The sequence below is a fragment of the Mirounga leonina genome, unplaced genomic scaffold (genome assembly GCF_011800145.1).
Source record: "Mirounga leonina isolate KUSES-001 unplaced genomic scaffold, KU_Mleo_1.0 Mir_481, whole genome shotgun sequence".
NCBI lineage: Eukaryota > Metazoa > Chordata > Mammalia > Carnivora > Phocidae > Mirounga > Mirounga leonina.
Window position 1 is genome coordinate 491,313 of NW_023270773.1, and position 18,499 is coordinate 509,811.

Below are 18,499 nucleotides of genomic sequence, written 5' to 3' on the forward strand. Positions count from 1 at the left end.
GTCTGGTGCAAGGAACAGGTTCAGCTTAATTCTTCTGCATGTGGACATCCAAGTTGTTCTAACACCATTTGTTGAAAAGACTTCTTTCCCCCACGGAATCATTTTGGCACCCATGTTGAAAATCAAAATTGTGGGAATTTATTTCCAGACTCTCAACTATGTTCCATCAATTGGTATATCTACCCTTGTGGCAATACCACACTGTTTTGATTACCGTCGCTTTATAGCAAGTTTTAATTATTCTGTGTTCCTTGAATTTCCATATGCATTTTAGGATCAGCTTGTCAATTTCTGCAAAGAAGTCAGATTGCATTGAACCTATAGATAAATTTGGGGAGTATTGCTGTCTTAACAATATTAAATCTTCCAGTCCATGAACATGGGCTATTTTCCCATTAACTCAGATCCTCTTTAATTTCTCTCAACAATGTTTTATAGTTTTTAGAGAATGAACTCTTCTTGTACTTCTGTGTTAAATTTATTCTTAAATATTTTATTCTTTTTGATGCTCTTGTAAATGGACTTGCTTTCTTAATTTTATTTTTGCCTGCTCATTGCTATTGCATAGAAATACAGTTGATCTTTGTATATTGATCTTTATCCTGCAACATTACTGAATTTGTTTAATAGCTCTAATAGTGTTTTAGTGTATTCCTTGGGATTTCATGTATACAAGATTACGTTATCTGCAAATAGAAATGGTTTTACTTCTTCCTTTCCAGTCTAGCTGCTAGAACCTCCACTACTAACCCAGTGCATTTTTATCTATACCTTCTTTTTCCCTTTGTATATTGTCTCTGTCTTACTCAATTTTTATTCCATTCTCAGCACTTTTTCCTCACTGTGGAAAGGAGCCCTGGCTGGCCAGGTGGGACGCTGGAGCTAGACTGCTCTGGCCCCCTCATCTTTACCATGGCCCCTTGCACTGTACCACAGCTCCTTGCACTCACCTCCTCTTGGACAGGGCAAAACTCTCACTTTGGGCTGCTGTTTCCCAGTTGCCTGGAGTTTTTCATCGTTCTTAGATCTTGCTGCTTCTCAGCTCCCTCCCACACTGACTCCAGTGATACACCAGTCTTGTGGCTAGTGGTGGTCTGTTCCCCCTGCTTATATTTATTTTGGGGTCTGTAGTGTTCCTTTATTCTCTTGTTTTGTTGTGAGAATCCTAGATTTTTGGTTTGCAATGTGGTTGCTCTATGTATGTTTATCTAGAAATTTGAGGAAATGCCATAACTATAGTATCAGCTGTTGCTGCCCTCATCCCAGAGTTGATGGAGCAGTTTTAGACATTGTCTACTGACTTCTTGCTATGACAGGACATTTATTCCTCTTTTGTGCTCCTCCCCCTCCTGTGGGTACAGTTATGCCACTATTTGTAGCTCCTTTGTAACTGTAACATACTTACACCTTGTTCTATCGCCGTTGTCTCTTGTCTCCCTACTTTGTAAGAAAAAGATACTAGCATTCTTACTTTTCTCTTTCCCCATGCCTTTCACTTTGTGAAATTTATGCTTTTACATTTTCGTGGTTATTAACACTTAATCTTGGGTTAGAGAATAAAATGCAAGTCATCTCATCCTTGGCTATAGATAGAGTCTAGAAGATGAAAATCAATAGTGTTAGTTTGTTGTGTTAATAAAATAGTCACTCATGTGCAGTGATTACCTTACTTTCTGGTACTGCTCTTTGCTTTTCCGGGAGATCTTAATTGCCTTCTTTATCATATCCAGTTTTTTTCCAGCTCTCCTTCCAGGAGGTATTCCCTGAGTCCCTTTTGTCTGGGAAAGCCTGGGGTTCTGTCTTCTGACATTAGCCTGGACCTGCAGTTCTCTGTGCCTATTGTTTGCTGCCACCACTGATGGCCCTTGACTGTGCCCTGGATTAGAGCCAGTGTTTCTTAGGATCCTTATCTTTGGTTTTTTCACTCTTTCATTTTGTTACAGCACAATTCCCAAGTAACTTTTAAAGAAAGAACACATGTGAAATAAACGTTCTTAGTTCTTGCATATCCGACAATATCTTCGTTCTGCCCTCATCTGGTTCCTGGTATAGCTTATTTACAATTCAATGCTGAAGGTAATTTCCTGTTGAATGTGGATTCCATTGCTCCCCTGTCTTCTAGCAGCAAGTATTGCTAATTGAAATCTGAGCCATCTTGGTTCTTGTTTCTTTGTAAATGCACTCCCATCCCACCTAAAGAAGCTTGCAGGATTTTTTCTTTTCTTTTCAGTGTTCTGTGATTTCATCGTGTTGTGTCTAGGGTGGATTTTGCTTCATGGATTGTACTGGCTTCTCAGGCGAGCCCTTTCCATCCAAAGCCCCAGATTTTTCAGCTTAGGCATGCTTTTGTACTATTTCTTTATTACTCCTCCCACACATACATCGGTGTTTTTTATTCTTTCTTTCCTGGCTTCCTGGAACAATGCTCTGTCTCTGATTTGTGCCTTATGTTTTCCATGTCTGTCTTGTTACTGATGCGAAGGAAGCTTCTTGACTTTATTCTCTAGTCTTTGAGTGAATTTTTAATTTTTTTGCAGTCACTTTACTTTCCACAAATACTTCAGTTTCTGATTATTCCTTTCTCATGGCATCCTGTTAGTGGTTTACAAATTTCTTTTTTTTTTTTTTTTTAAGATTTTATTTATTTATTTGACAGGGAGAGACACAGCAAGAGAGGGAACACAAGCAGAGGGAGTGGGAGAGGGAGAAGCAGGCTTCCCGCCGAGCAGGGAGCCCGATGCGGGGCTCGATCCAGGACCCTGGGATCATGACCTGAGCCGAAGGCAGATGCTTAACGACTGAGCCACCCAGGCGCCCCTTTACGAATTTCTTAGTTGCCCAGTCTCTTTGAAGATATTAATTAGAGTTCATTTTAAGTTTTCTTTTGTTCTCCAAATCATCTCTGTTTCATCTAGGGTCATTTTTGCAGGGCACAGGCATTTCCCAAATGTCTGGTGGTCCTCACTTTCAAAAGGGGGGCTGTGGAAGCCTGGTGAGGCCCTGGGTCTTGGGGCATAGCCTGCTGGCTACAAGGCATTGCTTCATCTTGGTGGGTGGGGAGCCAGTATGACACTTTGGGACTCTTAACTTCTGGATACACTTCTCCACAGAGAGTTCATTTTAATGTATTTAGAGGAGAACCCTCCTTTCTTGGGGAGAATAAAAATCCACCCATCAATGGCGGGGGGGGGTCCCTGGTCCTCCATTTGGGCCTTGCCCTGGCCCCTCTGTCAGAATCCTCTGGGTACTTTCCAGGACCTGCTGGGCAGTGTCTTCCCTCTGTTGGCTTTCAGTTTCCTGTCTTCTGATGCCAGGCACCCCTCTCCATCTTTTATACTGGTCACTGTAGGTTTAGACATGTTTTAATCATCTTTCTTTCTTTCTTTCTTTCTTTCTTTCTTTCTTTCTTTCTTTCTTTTTCTTTCTTTCTTTCTTTTTAGAGAGAGAGAGAGCATGAGCGGGGGTGGGGGGTGGGCAGAAGGAGGAGAGAAAATCTTTTTTTTTTTTTAAGATTTTATTTACTTATTTGAGAGAGAAGGAGAGACAGTGAGAGAGTACAAGCTGGGAGGAGAGGGAGAAGCAGGCTCCCAGCAGAGCAAGGAGCCCAATGAGGGGCTCAATCCCAGGCTCGATCCCTGGGATCATGACCCGAGCCGAAGACAGACGCTTAACTGACTGAGCCACCCAGGTGCCCCAAGGAGAGAAAATCTTAAACAGGCTTCACACCCAGCATGGAGCCCAATGTGGGGCTCAATCTCACAACCAAAACCAAGAGTCAGACGCTTAACTGACTGAGCCACCAGGGACCCCTAATCCTTCCTTGCATATGATAGGGAAGGCAGGAGGAAAAGAATGAAACTCATCCCCACACACCCCCCAGGAACCAAGTGTTCTGTTTGTGACTCTGTGCCAAAGTTGTGTGTCTGCCCCGTTACAGGAGTAACCTGGACAAGCTCTACCATGGCCTGGAACTCGCTAAGAAGCAGCTGCGAGCCACACAGCAGACCATTGCCAGCTGCCTCTGCACCAACCTTGTTATCTCCCAGGGGCCCTTCCTCTACTGCTCCCTCATGGAGGTCAGGCTTCCCATGGATAGATGGGTACCAGGCCACGCCTGCCATCAGCCCCCTCTGACTATCTCTATGTCCTCCCCCTGCAGGGCACTCCGGACATTGTGCTATTTTCCAAACCAGCGTCCCTGAGCCTGCTCAGCAGACACCTGCTCAAGTCCTTCGTGTTTTCGGTGAGGAGCTGGGTAGATGGATGCCAGAAGGTAGAGCCTCAGAGCAGAGCTTGGACTGGGCATTAGAAGCTGGCCTTGGGGTACTGTGGCTATGTACCAGCTGTGGGGTCTGGGAAAAACTCAGTTTTTCTGAGCTGTGTTTTCCTTAGCTGACCCTTAGGATCTCAGTTCCTGTAAGCTCTGATTTCATCAGTTGGTCCTCCTGGTCAAGTACAAAGGGACCTCATGGAGTATGTGGGGCTAGGGCTAGGTTCAGCTGTGGCAGATCAAGGAAAGATGAAGCTGGTGATAGCACAGACTTGCTTCCCAGCAAAAGCTTGTTTTCTGGTCTGGCTTTCCCTTTTGCATGTGTAGTTCTGTCTTCTGTACCACCTAACACCCTTCTTTGCCTTGGCCTGGGACACCCCTCCGCCCCAACCCAGCTAACATCAGACTCCCCACTGGGTATGATCACAGAAAGGATGATCCCTCACATTTCAACAGTCAGAGTCTTACTTTGCTTCCTGGATGAGGGTTTACACTAGGGGCTACTTTAAACAAATTGTTTAATAGGAGGTTGACATCTCATATTGCTGAATTGACCTATAAAATGATTATCTGAGGATTATGTGAAGACAGTCAAATAATGACAAAAGATGGACTAGGGACAAAACATGAGCTCGCAAGTCTTCTAGGCTCTGTTCAAATCTCAGCCTCTTCCTTTACCAGTTGTGTGATATGAGGTCAATTATTTGATCTCTGAGCCTCAGTTTCCTCATCTGCAAAATGGGTGAATTTTTCCAGAGGGCCTATCATTTATCAGACTTTTTTTTTTTAAAGATGTTATTTATTTACTTGAGAGAGAGAGAGCACGAGCGGGGTGGAGGGGCAGAGGGAGAAGCAGATTTCCCACTGATCAGGGAACCTGACACGGGGCCGATCCTGGAATCAGGACCTGAGCTGAAGGCAGAAGCTTAACCAACTGAGCCACCCAGGTGCCCCTCACATTTCTTAAGCAACCACGACAAGCCAGGCTCTGATGTCATAGGATGACCAACTACCCTGGTTCATGTCCTGGGATGCCCTTCAGTCCTGGACAAACCAGGATAGTTGGTCACCTTTGTTGTAGGGTGTGGGTGCAATGGGTACAGCAGTGAGGGAAGCACCTGAGTCTCCATGTTGAGGGAGTATGCATGGGGCAAAGGGGACAAATGAGGAAAGATTATGTGCAGTGTCAGATGGTGGCACACACCATAGACAAGCTGAAGCAGGATGAGAGAGAGGGTTGGTTGGGGAAGGCCTCCTGGAGGAGGTGACAACCGAGTCAGGACCTAAAGGAGGTGAAGGAGGGAACAGCCAAGGGACATTGGCACAGAAGGAGGCTGGGAACGGTGTCATAGCCTGGGGGGGCAGCTGCATGGGTACTTGAGCATCTCTGGTGAGAAGAAGACCCGGGAGGCTTTTGGGGGGTGGGCGGCTGGCCCTTTTCGGCCTCCTAGGTGCTGAGTGGTGCGCTCCCTCCGTGGGGCCATGATGAAGGGTGCACTTTGCCTCTGCAGACAAAGAACCGGCGCTGCAAGCTGTTGCCCTTGGTGATGGCTGCACCCCTGAGTGTGGAGCAGGGCACCGTGACTGTGGTGGGCATCCCCCCAGAGACCGACAGCTCGGACAGAAAGAAGTGAGCCAGGTTTTGCGTCTCCTGGGAGTTGGGAGCGCCAGGCTTGTCATTGGCCTGTGGGCTCTGCTGAGTTGGGTGATCTGGGCCCTCAACGCCACACCGAGGACAGCCTCTTCCACCATGCAGCAGGACTTTGAGGGTTTAGATATGTGGGCTGCAGGTTAGCCATTGAGCTGCTACCTTACCCCTTGACTGGACTTTTGAATGCTTCTAGTTTGTTCAAGGCCTCCTGGGCAAGGGTGTCTGGCTCCCCAGGAAGACCAACGTCATACCCACCTAGAATAGGCTACATACCTACAGTGAGGTGTGATTAGGTGTCCTGACTCTATGTGGCCTTGGGCAAGAACCCCAGCCCTCCCTGGGCCTAAACCCTCTTCTAAAGAGCAGCTTATACTGAAAATCTGAGAGGTTTCGGGTCACCCACCCCAGAAATTAGGCTTCCCCTGCAAAGTTCCTCGAGACCAGCTCTGCGATGCCTTCAAAACCCTCATGAAAGATCATTCCCCATCTTGTTTGGGCCTCACACTAACCTTTGAGGAGAGCTGGTCAGTGTCTCCCATCCTCGCCCCCACCCCTGTGAGTCAAATTCATTGCTCACGGAATCCCAAATTTAGGCATTTGCCAAATACGTTTAAAAGTTCAGTTACGAGCTGACATACAAGAAACTGTTCAGTGTTGTGTGCAGGGATGTGCACCCCCAGACTGTCTGCCTGCCAGAGATTGCTACCGCGCCCGAAGCTGAGCTCACTTGTGCCCCCATGGTTTGGGCGGCAGATGGAGGGTCCAGCTCCAGCCGCGCAGAAGCTAACACAACTGCTTAGTCACTCAGACCATGGGGTTGTGGCTGCCTGTTCTCCCTCGGCCTTTTCTTTATTTAGCATCTAGGAAACATTTTGGACTTCTATCGGTGGTGTAGTTCTGTTTTGTTTTCTCACCAAGCATCAGGCCTTTGTGCACATTTTTACGAAAGTGACTTCTAACAGTAGGAAGCCTGTTAAGTGGATGATGGTTTACCTGTCATCTCCTATTGGACGTTCAGGCTGTTTCCAACTTTATGTTTATAGACAATGTACTGGTGCGTTTGTGAATGCAGAGGCTCATCTTGTACTTTTGAGAAGCTTCTCTCACTGTCTTCCCAATGTTTCCCCTCCATCTGTTGGCCTGAGTTCTCGCCCTCTTCCTGTAGCAAGGTCAGGTTTTCTCCTGCCCACTCCCATCCACACCTGGTGTCAGCCAGCAGGCTGGACCTTGAGGGGCTCCCTGGTTCTCCCTGTGGCTCCCTTCGTGCTCTGCCTGGCCAGAGAGCCCCCTGACTAATCCCAGGGGCTAATGTCACCATCCTTGGGGGTCTTTGCCTCCCTGGCAGAGTCAGTGCCCCAGGCTCAGTGCTCCCCAGCAACATCCCAAGAGGTGACCTTGGTAAGATACTGACAGCTGGCTGCAAGACACCCCACTCAGCTGCCCAGTGCTGTGGCTTGGGGGCCAAGGACCGCTCAGTGTCCTGTGCCTCTCAGTTTTCCCAGTTAGCTCTTATTGGCCTCTGCTGTGGAAGACACGGGTCTTGTATCTGGATCAATCCTAGCCCTGCTCTTGTGAGCTTTGACCTCCTTGTGTCTGCAAAGGCCATTTAGTAGCAAGTTGGGAGAAGCAACGGACTTTTTTAAGATAAGTGCTTCCATGTTGCTGGGCTGCTTTCCAAAGCTATGCCGTGGGTCTTGGATTCATAGTCACACGGGGTGGAGCGGGCCAGGGGCTCCTGGCCTGGGTTTTCCAGGCAGCCAGCAAGCACTCCCCCCAGGGGCCAGCACGGCCGCCTGCGTCCTCACTCCAGCCATCAATTTGTTGCTGTACGTGGCTGTGCTGGTCAGTGGTTAGCTCTGACTGGTGTGCACAGTCTCGTGTGAGAGTTACTGTGGGGGCCTGAAGCACATGCCCCTCCTCTGCCTCTTCTCCCGGCCCAAGAGTCCCTTCCCCATGATGCTCTCCGTCCACTGCCAGCCCTTACTACCTGCACAGCCCGGGGGGTGGGTGTGTGCTCCTGGCCGGCTCCCTGCCCCACACCTGCGCCCTCAGCAGCCCCAGCTGGGCTGCACCCTGGCCCTGCAGGCTCCTCCCATTCCCCACCCTGCTGTGTGTGACTCAATCTCATCTGAAACCCCCATCCCAGCACGCTTCCCACTGAGCCTCTGCCTCTCCTGTCCCAGCTGCCAACACGGTGCCAGGCACGAGGGAGGCTGCAGTCAGGGTGCACCGTGGGAAGTGCCCAGGGACGCTGGTGCCCTGAGGGCTGCGAAGCGGTCTGCTGGATGCAGGCGGGAGCCGCAGTGAGAGATGGTGACTGTCCAGGAGTGGGGGTGAGACCTCAGAAGACTGGGGCCCAGGCAGGGGTACCAACAGGAGTGCCTACAGGCAGAACGGGTGGCCAGGGAGGAGTCTGGACCAACTCCAGTGTCTGTCCCAGGGATTTAGGGAGGTCCATTACAGTGGGCGGGCCCCCAACACACCTCTTCTGTGTCTACAGCTTTTTTGGGCGGGCGTTTGAGAAGGCCGCAGAGGTCACCAACTCCCGAACGTTACACAACCATTTCGACCTCTCAGGTAAGAGTCTGCGGCACTGGGGCCCTTTCAAGGTCAGCACTGGCCTCGAACCAGGGAAGCTGGCATCACCAGAAATACCTTGTCAGCGCCCCTCTCACTTTCCTGGAGCCAGCCCCCGGGCCTGGCTGCTTCAGGTGGCTCAGGGAGCTCTAGGATGCGTGGGGCCCTGCGCCTCCTGTCTGGGCCCTGATGGGCTCCCAGGGCGAGGGGGAGCAGGTGTTGTCCATAGAGCCATAGGCCTGGCTTTGGCCTTAGAGTCTAGCCCTTGAGACCACTTCACCAAGGAGTCTGCAGGACTGGCCACTAAAGCCTCCTGGGCCAGCGTCACCCAGGGGTCACCTGCCCCTCCTGTGGGTGTGGAAATAGCAGGGCCTGCGGCAACCCCCGGACACGGCCTCCGAGGCTGTGCTGGCCGCCACTGCAGGCCAGCAGCTCCTGTCTGTGTTGTCGTGAAGGGGCCCGCCTGAGGCTGCCACGTGGTCCTGTGTGACGGCCTGGGCACTGGCCCTGGCCTGATGTTGCATGAGTCCAGGGAATGGAAGAGCCCAGTCCAGGTGGTGGCTTTGCAGGCTGGCCAGGGCTCCCCGCGACTCCCCACAGCTTCTCCAGAGGCCAGCATGGAACATGGCTCACATTGGGCCACATTTGCTTTTTATTCTAGCTGATAGACTTTTAAGTAAAACAGACGTAGTGACCCCTCACGGCTTTGTATTGGTGTGCTTGGGCTGCCCTAACAACATACCATAGACTAGGGGCTTTAAACAACAGAAATCTTATTTCTCACGGTCTGGAGGCTGAAGTCCAAGATTAAGGTGTACACCAGGGTCAGTCTCTTCTGAGGCCTGAGACCTCTCTCCTTAGCTTATAGGTGGCTGTGTTCTCACATGGTCGTCCCTCTGTGTCTGTGTCCTAATCTCCTCTTCTTATAAGGACCCCAGTCAGATTGGATTAGGGCCCACCCATGTGATTTTGTTTAACCTAAACATCTTCAAAAGCCCCATCTCCAAATACAGCACATGCTGTCTGAGGTGCAGAGGGTTAGGCCTTCCACACATGAATTTGGGGAGAATAGTCCTCAGCCCATAACCCCCATCTGTCAGAAAGGATAGTTTCTTATGTCACATCAGCTGATTTGTTACAACGAGTCCTGGCATCAGAGACCCAGTGTTCACCCCAGCTGCCTTGGCATCTAGAGCTGCTCCTTCATGCCAGGCCCACTTGGGCTACAGCTCTGTGTTGGGTGGGTTCACCCCCAGCAGCAACACCCCCATTCCTACTTCGTGCCCAAGATGTGGGAGAGGTTGGTGCTGGCCAGGCTGCAGGATGTCCTGGCTTCTCAGAGGGAGGATTTATGGGCTGGAAGGTGCTTGGCTTCCCATGTGGGTGGAGAGCTGGGGGAGGGGGGTTGTACAACAGAGGGCAGGCCAGCCCCCACCTGGGTAGGCTGGGCCTGGGGTTCCTGGATCCATGGCCTGTGGCACAGATGGCTCCTAGGACCAGGCTGGCCTGGTTTTGCCCTGTTTGATGAGGGCCCTTGGAAATGGGGGCAGTTCACGTCGTGTTTCCCTTCTACAGAGAGACTGGCCAGAGCAAAACTTCAGGCTAGCCTCCTGCCCGACCTCAGGGCCCCAGGCAACCCACGATGGGGCAGGGCTCTGTGTCCACCAGGGAGGGAAGGCCTGTCTTTGCCTGGATCTGTTCTAAACCATCACATCCCTGTGTCCTCTCCACTGGCTGTCACTGCTGGTCCTCTAGCGGCCTGGAGGGTCCTCCCCACAGACTGTAACCCCAGCCAGCCTCACTAACAGGGCAACCAGCAGTTTCTGTGGACTAAATACAGAGGACAGAGAAATAGAGCCTCTGAGTTCAGAATATTCCAGGCCACCAAGGGGCTGAGTACATTTTGGAATGTGCTGGAGGGTGGTTCCCATCTTGGATGACTGGGAAGAGGGAGTTAATACACCCTGACTTGTTTCTCCTCCTGCGCCTCACTCTCAGCCCCACTCCTCCACCTCACGAGATGTTTTTCTTTCATTACCTCAGTAATTGAACTGAAAGCAGAGGATCGGAGCAAGTTTCTGGATGCACTTGTTTCCCTCCTGTCCTGAGGGTGAGATGTGGGGGAGGGGTGGGGTGCTGGAGAGTTCCAGTGGGCACTTCAGGGGGGCAGGGGGGCACTGCCACAAAGCTGGCCCTGCTGAAGTGTAAAGAGGGCCCCTCGTTCCCTGCTTTGCTTTCCCTGCTTTTTCCCTCCTCAAGCCAAGGCTTCTGCTTGCATTTCAGACCGAAGCAGGGCTCCTGAGGAGATTTGGGGTTTTTCCCAAGGGTGTCTGTGCCTGGGCTGGCGGCGGTGCCACAATGGGGCGTTTTTGAAGAAGCTAATTTCATTAAGCTCCTGGGACCCCTTCAGCAAGGGCTAGCATTTACCCTGTCCTGACCGCGCTGTGGGCTGGGCATTACGAGTGACACGCACGCCTCCTGGCACTGCTGGGAAAGGAGGCGACCCTTGGCGGGGGCGCGGGCCCTGGAGCCTTGCCACCCTTTGCAGCCTTAGATCAGGCCCTGGGCTAGAGCCCACAGAGGCTTCTACCCAGACTCTTGCGTGCTTGACTTAGGAGAAAACAAAGCTGTTGGCAGCCACATGGCTAATAACTAGAAAATGTCGTCTCTGTGGGCCTTGCCTGAGCGTGAGGCCGTCACTGGTGGTCCACAGCGATGCTCCCCGGCCAGGGCTCTTCCCAGTGCCACACATACCAGCTCTTTCTTGAAGGGCCCCTCAGCAAATGAGCCGGGGGGCCTGTTCTCTACCTAGTGCCCATTTCTCAGCCCAGGCCCCCCCCACACACATACATGGTGGATGCCCACACCCAGCCCTGCATCTCCTTGAGCCCTGGGCTGGAGCCGCTGCTGAGGCAGACCGGCCCTATCAAGGCTCTGATGTAGAGGGTCCCCTCATGCCAGCCCAGGGTCCTCCCACTCCCCTACCGTCCATAGTGAGCTGGAAGGTGTGGGGGGCAGGTGCCCTTCCCCTGTTGGGGCCTCAGTGGGCTCTGCTGGGAATGGTATAGGGGACCTCAGGGATCCAAAGTCCCTCTTTCAGGGTCGGCTAGGGCATATAGGGCTCGTGTTGGGGTGAAGCTTTGGGCTCAGACCCTTTGGGTCTTCAGCAAGGTGTGTTGGGTACTTCACCAGGCTGTGGCTGTTTCCTCAACTGAAACAGGGCTGACACCCCTTGGACAGTGAGTGCTGAGCCTTAGGATGGGGGCAGGGTGTAAGTTTATGACCCAAATCAAAGGTTACAGGCAGGGGCTCTCGGGCAGGGGGCTGGTGTTTGAGGCCTAGCCCTTCCCTGCAGCCTGCTCAGAGATGACACCAGCACTGCTGTGTGTCCTGCCACCAAGACGGTGCAGGGTGGGCCAGCTGGGCAGGGGGAGGAGCAGTTTAGGGGAGATGCTCCAGGCAAGGGGAAAAGCCTCGTGAGGGCCCCATGGGGCTGAGGCAGGTTCTGCAAGGTGATATGGTAGTGGAGGGCCATGAGGCCCTAGGGGTTCTCAAGCAAATGACAGCCTGGACCCAGCCAGCGGGGTGCAGTGAGGCCGGTGGGCCACCTCAGTGGTTCTGGGGTGGCCCTCTACCCATGGTCACCACCCCTCTCCCCTGTGAGTGGTGACAGCTACTCAGAAGCAAGCCCAGCATGTCAGAGGGAGGGCCTGGACACTTTATTTGTTTAATTCAGAGAGACATCAGAATTGTTGAAATTTACTTATTTTTTCTTTTCTTTCTTCTCTAGAGTTTGATCTCTCCAGACATGACCTCCTCCTTATTTATATTAACTGGGTTTTATTTAGACTGTAAGTTATGGACATAGTTTTAGATGCAGGGACAGTTGGTTTTTAATGGAATAAAATGTTCGTTTTAGTTTTGGTGCCTCAGTCTTGGCTGTGGTCATAGGGCCAACACTTGTTTTTGTCCTGAGGTTTCTGTGGGTGCAGAGGAGCCTTTTCCTGTGCCCTGGGCGACCTTGAGGCCCAGCAGTAAATAAGCATGGGGCGCGGCCTCCAGGCTCCTGGGAGAGCAGTGGGTGGAGGCCGGGCACCTCAGCACGTGGCCCTCCGCACGGCTCCTGCACCAACCACTGCCCAGTGATGCCATCCGGTACCTGGCTCTGCCCTCCCACCACTTATTCCTGTCCACCTGGCCCTGGCAGCAGCTCAAGCCCACCCTCTTGACTGTGCCTCCTGTCCCAGTACCCTCCCCATCCCCACAGGCACACTGTACCCCCAGGCTACTGGGAGAGTTGGGCCGATAGCAAGGGCAAGGTGGCTGAGGGGCCCCAGAGGGAGATGGCTTCACCACATCCTGGTCACAGAAGGTTAAAACTGGACAGAACCTTGGCAACTTTCAAAGTCTTCAGAACAGCAGTTCTCAGGGGAGGTGTGCGATCAGCTGGTTCCACTCTCCCAGATGTCCCCAGAGCCCCTGCGAGGGTTGAGAGGATCTGGAGGCAAGGAGGATGCCATTCCTGCCCTTTGGGGAGGAGAGAGCTGTTCACACAGGTGGTTGAGGCCATCTGGCTGCTCTGCCTGGAGTAGGGATGCCAGGGAAGCAGGTAGGCTGGAGCGACACGGCCATCTGGGTGTGGCACCTGGGGCCTTGGGCAGGAGGAAGCAGAGTGGTTTGGGTAGGCTTTAAGCTGGTAAAAAGCCCAGAAACAGTGGCCTGGAACTGAGGAGACAGATGGGTGGGTCCAGGTCGCAGCGTGGCCCTTGGGAAGGGGTAGTGGGCACAGTGGGGTTGGCTGCACTGGAGGTCAGCTCCTCTTGCCTGACCTCTGGCAAATGGAGTGTGCCCCTGGCCTTCCTGGCATGAGTCAGGCAGCAGCAGCCTGACTCCCCAGGGCCCTAAAGCTGCCCAGCTTGACCATTTGCATCTTTGGGACTGTGCAGCTTCCCTTCGGAATCCTGCTGATTCCTGGAGCCTGAAGGAACTGGAGAGCTCTGGGTTCGTGTGGGATGCAGCCTTGGATGTGTGCTCCTGGCCAAACACCAGCCTGGCTGGCCTCAGGACCTTTGTTCCAGCAGCCCCACCAAGGCCCCAAGATCACACACTCTTGCACTTGAGGGCCGTTCGTGAGCCCTGCTGCACAGGCCTGAGGGGGGCTGCCATGAGGGGCTGCTGAGGACCTCTGTGCCATGGGACCCGTCTCGCTGCAGCTCATCCCATTGCGAGGAGCTCAGGCTATGGGATAGTTCATCCTCCCTTGAAGTCCAACTCCCTGGCTCTGCTGCAACTCCTGGGATTCAGGGCAGTGTTCATTGCAGCCGTCCTGAGCCCATGTCCTCAGGCTCCTCCCCTTCCTCACCGTGGGGAGCCTGGCCAGGCCTGGGAGACTCCTTGCCACTGGATTTGGCCCAAGCATTTCTGGACAGGGCCCCCAAGGCCAGGTTTGGGGGCAGATGCCAAGCCCTGCTGGCTGGGTTTGGAGCTCCTCCCGACAGGCCCCACCTCCAGCCACAGCTCTCTTTTGTCCTAGCCTTTGGCAGAAAGTAAAACTGCATTAATTCAGAGTGCCTAGAATGGGGCTGGAAGCAATGAGCTCTCAGTGACTAACATAGCTCTGGTGTGCCCTGCTCTCCTGTGACCCCTAACACCCAGGTTCCTGGCCCAGGCCAGCACTGGCTCCCGGGGGCCCCACTCATGTGGGAGGAAGGTGACACAGGGCGCTTCCAGCAGCCTGTGACACGGAGGTGCTAATGGTCAGCACAAGTCTGGGCTGGCTGCCAGGCCAGCAAGATGAGCACAGGCCCTGCACAGAGCTATGCTGAGACTAGCAGAAGAGCCAGGACCAAGGGGCTGGAGCCCTGCCCAGGCACTCTAGGCAACCTGCACAAGTGCCTCCTTCCCATAGCAACGTGCTTGTGGCCCGCCGCTAGCTCCGCTGGAGCCCAGCACACATCCTGGATTCGCCCCTGTTCCTGCTGCACCGTTAGCCGGAAGGTCCTAGTCAGTGTTTTACAGATGTCTGGCCATTTGGTGCAAGCCACAGATAGGCAAGCCCTGAGAGGGCAGGGGGAAAACACCCAACCTGTGGTGCATGGAGCCAGCCTCTTAAAGCCAGCAGCCTGGCAGCCCACCCTCAGCACTTCCTGCATCCAAAGACTCCACACTGGCTAGTGGCTGGGTGATGGGGGGTGGATTTCCAACCTGCATCCTCTCCTGGGGTCTGTGTCGTCCTCTCCCCAGGCTCTTCTGACTACAGATCTCACCTTCCTGGGTTGCCGCAAACTGTAGCTGTGCTTCCCACCCAGTAGGAAGGTGACTGGATGGCAGGGAGGGCCAGGGATCAGGCCATGAACCTTCTGGAACACAGGGGGAGTCCTGGGAGGTCTCAGAAAAAGGCTTTCAGGGAGCAGTTGGTGGGCGGGTGGATGAAGGGGGCTGCTGGGCACAAGTGGTGACTGGACAGAGGACAGGACACAGGTGGGAGGGTATTCAAACCATTTACTAAGCAAACTCTTACCCTCCCCACAAGCTGCAAAGGAGGGCAGGGCCCCAGCTCCACACTCAGGATCTGGTGCCCATAAGCATCTCCTGGGGAGCTCCTGGGGTGAGGCAGGGAGGTCCAGGCCAAGTCTTTTAGTCCCCCTGGGCTCAGGCCCCACTGATGCGGTAAAGGCCAGCTGTATACATCCCTCTGGCAGCCCAGGTTGGGGCCCCTGGGCTCTCGGTCTGCCCCGCTGGAATCAGCTGGAGCCGCTGGGGAGGATGACGGCATCCAAAACCCTGAGGGTCCAGGAGGGAATTGGCGTTTCAGTCCATTGTCCACTCAGCCAAAGGGACACGCGCCCCACCCTCATCAGAGCAAGCTCTGCGCACAGAAAAAGAAACCCAGCAAGTTCTCCCAAGTGCGTGGCTCCTGTTCAGGGCAGGGCGCGGCCCAGGGCCCGGCTAGTGGCTATTGGAGAGAACGGGCTGCGGGCGCGAGCAGGGTCTCAAGTCAGTCGGTGCGCCACGTCCAGGCACAGAGCCGGTCGTTCCTCCGTGCATGCGGGGCTTCCCTAGCCAGTCGTCCGGCTCATGGGAGTGGCTAGCGCGAGGGGCCCCGCCGAGTCTGGCGCCCTCAGACGTAGTTCTTCTTGTCATAGTCGCCGGTGGCCGTGGGCCGCCGCGACGCGGAGTACTTGACTGGGAAGCTGAAGTCGGGGCGGCCAGCGCAGACCCAGGCGCCGCAGCACACGAGGCCGCCGCCGCACATGAGCAGCGCGGAAGCCGCCCAGCCGATGTACAGCGCCGCGCCCAGCTCATACTTCTGCGACATGGGCACCGTCGGGTCGTAGAACTCGCGGACCACGATGTTGGCGAACCAGCAGAGCGGCACGAGCGCCAGCAGCCCGCAGAGTGCGTAGAGCGCGCCGCCCGTGAGGGCCACCCGCGCCTTGGCCGGGCCGGGGGCCACGCAGGTGGTGCACTGAGCGCCCGCCAGGGTCACGAAGAGCGCGACGAGCGCCAGCAGCACTGCGCCCACGGTGAGCGCCCGCGCCGCCTGCACCTCGGTGCTCAGCGCCAGCACCGAGTCGTACACCTTGCACTGCATGTGCCCGGTGCTCTGCACCACGCACGACATCCACAGCCCCTTCCAGGTGGTCTGCGCCGTCACGATGTTGTGGTCCAGGAAGGCAGTCACCTGCCACATGGGCAACCCGCACGCCAGGATCAGGCCCACCCAGCCCACCAGGCACAGCACCAGGCCGAGGATCTCCAGCGCCGCCGACCCCATGGCTGGAGGCGAGACGGGCGCCCGACGGCCCCGAGCCTCCGGGCGGGGCGCGGCGGTGCCTCGGTGGAGCGGCTTGGCGCCCTGAACGGGCCCTGGTGCCTCTGCGCCCCGGCGCTCGGCTCACCGCCTCCTGTCCCCGGCCCCAGCAAGTCTGCAGCACAGCCTCGGATCTGCGGGAGCCTATCGGGGGCTTCCTATTTGAAGGTTCGGGGGCGGACTCTGCCCCGCGGGCCCGGCCCCTGATCCCCGAACAGCCAATCCGCGCGCCGGCCATCGGCCCTTAGCCAATGACAGGCGCCCCCGGCAGCTGGAGTTAGGGAAACCGCTGGCCTGGGCGGGTAGCCGAGGGCCCCGGGACCGCTCCCTGCCCGGCCGCCGCCCCGAGCCCTTCACCCGCTGTTGTCTAGAGCTCGTTCCGGACTGACCTGGGGTGGCTGGGCGCGCGCTCCCCGGGCCACCTCCCTGTGTCCCAGCCTCTCCATTTCAGGAGCCGCATGACTGCACCAACTTCCCCCGCTACATCCCGGAGTTGAAGAGAGTGAAGGTCTTTACCACCCAGGCCAGCTCCGCTCTTGCCTGGCTAAGGTTTGCGGGAGCCCCCCACCATCACCGTCGCGCGGAGGTTTGCCTGAAGGACTCTTGGGCCCCTTTTCCTGGGTTAGCCAAGCACAGCTCGGCCTATTACTACAGGAATCTCGCCCTGGAGTCCAATCCCATCCCTGACCCCTTCCCCGCGCCCTTACTGCGCGGTTCCCCTCTGAGTCCTGGCATTATGTCTCCCAGAGGCCAAGAGGCCAGCTGTGCGGGTCAGGCTGAAATCTCCAGCCCGCGGTCCTGACCAGCGCCACTGCCCAGCCGATCACCGCCTCGCTGGGGTCTGAGGCCCCAACAGGAAGCAGGTGGAACAGGGGCCTTACCACCACCTCCGGAGACCCTCACTCTGCACCCTGCCGCCGGGACTTCCCAGACCTCTCAACCTCTGCACTGCTGCTCTTCTTCCTGAGATGCTTCCCATCCCCCCATCCTTTGAGGCCCAGCTCAGGCGACACCACTTCGGGAAGTCCCCAGTGTTCTCCACTGACTCGACAAACTGGCTGTCCTCCTCAGAGCAGCCCGTGGCCCCAAGCTTGGGGGCCTACTCCAGCCCTCAGAGAGGAGAAACACAAAGGGACACCGAGGTGCTGTGCTCTGCCCTCCCACCAGTGGCAGTGGGACTCCTGGCACCCCAGGCCCTAGGCCACCCTCCGGAAGCCAACTTGGAGTTTCCTGGCCAGAAGGAAGAGCCCCCATCCTCGCTGGAGGCAGGAGGCTCGGGATTTCCGGGCATTCTTCTGCACAATGGCCCAGCCGTTTCTCGAAAGGCCCGCTGGGATGGACATTGAGCCCCCCTGAGACTCAGGTGGGGGCACCAGACCCTGCAGCCCAGAACCCCATGGGGCACCAGCCCTGTTCTAGCAGCTCCCTCCCCACTCCCCATCAGCCCTTTTGTTTCCAGTAAAGTCTGTACCCTGTCTTGGACTGAGGTGGCTGGGACCCTGGTTCTTTCCTCCGGTCCAAGGTGCTTGGCTCTGCTAGACAGGGCCCTCCACAGAGAAGGTCTGACATCGAGGTCAACCACAGCCTAGGAGTTTTGATAAATCTGTCCCTCCTGGGACCCGATTCCTTCTCCCTCTGCCTATGGCTCTGAGATAAGGCCAACACCCTGTTCATCCAGCATGGGGAGGCACCCAGGGCAAGTTTGCTGGGCCCTGAGTGTGAAGGTGGGGGGAGGGTGGAAGTTTCACCCCTTTCCTCAGCCTCCAGCCTCCTTGATCCCTGCACAGGATGGGGCTCTGGGGACCACTGGCTCCTCCCAACCATCACCTCACTGTTTCCCTCCTGCTGCAAACACCTTGGTCATTCTCCCTCCACCTTCGTGGACGTCTCCTCCTCTTGTCCACTCCAGCGGGCTCAGCCGTACCACCCACACAACCCTCCCAATCCTGCTCCCTCCTGGCCTGAGTCCAGGGACCTTACCCGAGGTCTCCCACCACACTCCACACTGCTCTCTTCCCAGGACGACTACTGTAGCCTCCTCAGGCCAGCTGGGCCCCATCCTTGCCCACTGAGGCTATTCTCCTCAGGGCAGGTAGGCCATTCTGGCAGGCCCCTCTCCTGAGTCACACTCTGCCTGAAACCTGCATCATGGTTCGCACTGCCCATGGACAAAGTGCTGACTCCTGGG

The 18,499-nt window shown here is 55.2% G+C and overlaps 2 protein-coding genes across 2 annotated transcripts in view; one reads left to right on the forward strand and one right to left on the reverse strand.

Annotated features, from left to right (window-relative positions):
• CDC45 (cell division cycle 45) overlaps positions 1-12,495 on the forward strand; it is a 34,616-nt gene extending 22,121 nt beyond the window's left edge. The window contains exons 14-19 of the mRNA XM_034989122.1: positions 3,938-4,076; positions 4,160-4,243; positions 5,782-5,900; positions 8,422-8,498; positions 10,542-10,608; positions 12,289-12,495. Coding sequence (XP_034845013.1) covers positions 3,938-4,076; positions 4,160-4,243; positions 5,782-5,900; positions 8,422-8,498; positions 10,542-10,606 — 484 coding nt within the window. The 3' untranslated portion in view covers positions 10,607-10,608; positions 12,289-12,495. The remainder of the gene's footprint in view (positions 1-3,937; positions 4,077-4,159; positions 4,244-5,781; positions 5,901-8,421; positions 8,499-10,541; positions 10,609-12,288) is intronic.
• A 2,487-nt stretch (positions 12,496-14,982) lies between these two features.
• Positions 14,983-17,577, reverse strand: CLDN5 (claudin 5). Its single transcript, XM_034989123.1, is given in 2 exon segments — positions 14,983-16,422; positions 16,424-17,577. Coding segments are annotated over 2 exon segments (930 nt in total). The 5' UTR covers positions 16,550-17,577; the 3' UTR covers positions 14,983-15,618.
• Positions 17,578-18,499: the final 922 nt, after the last annotated feature.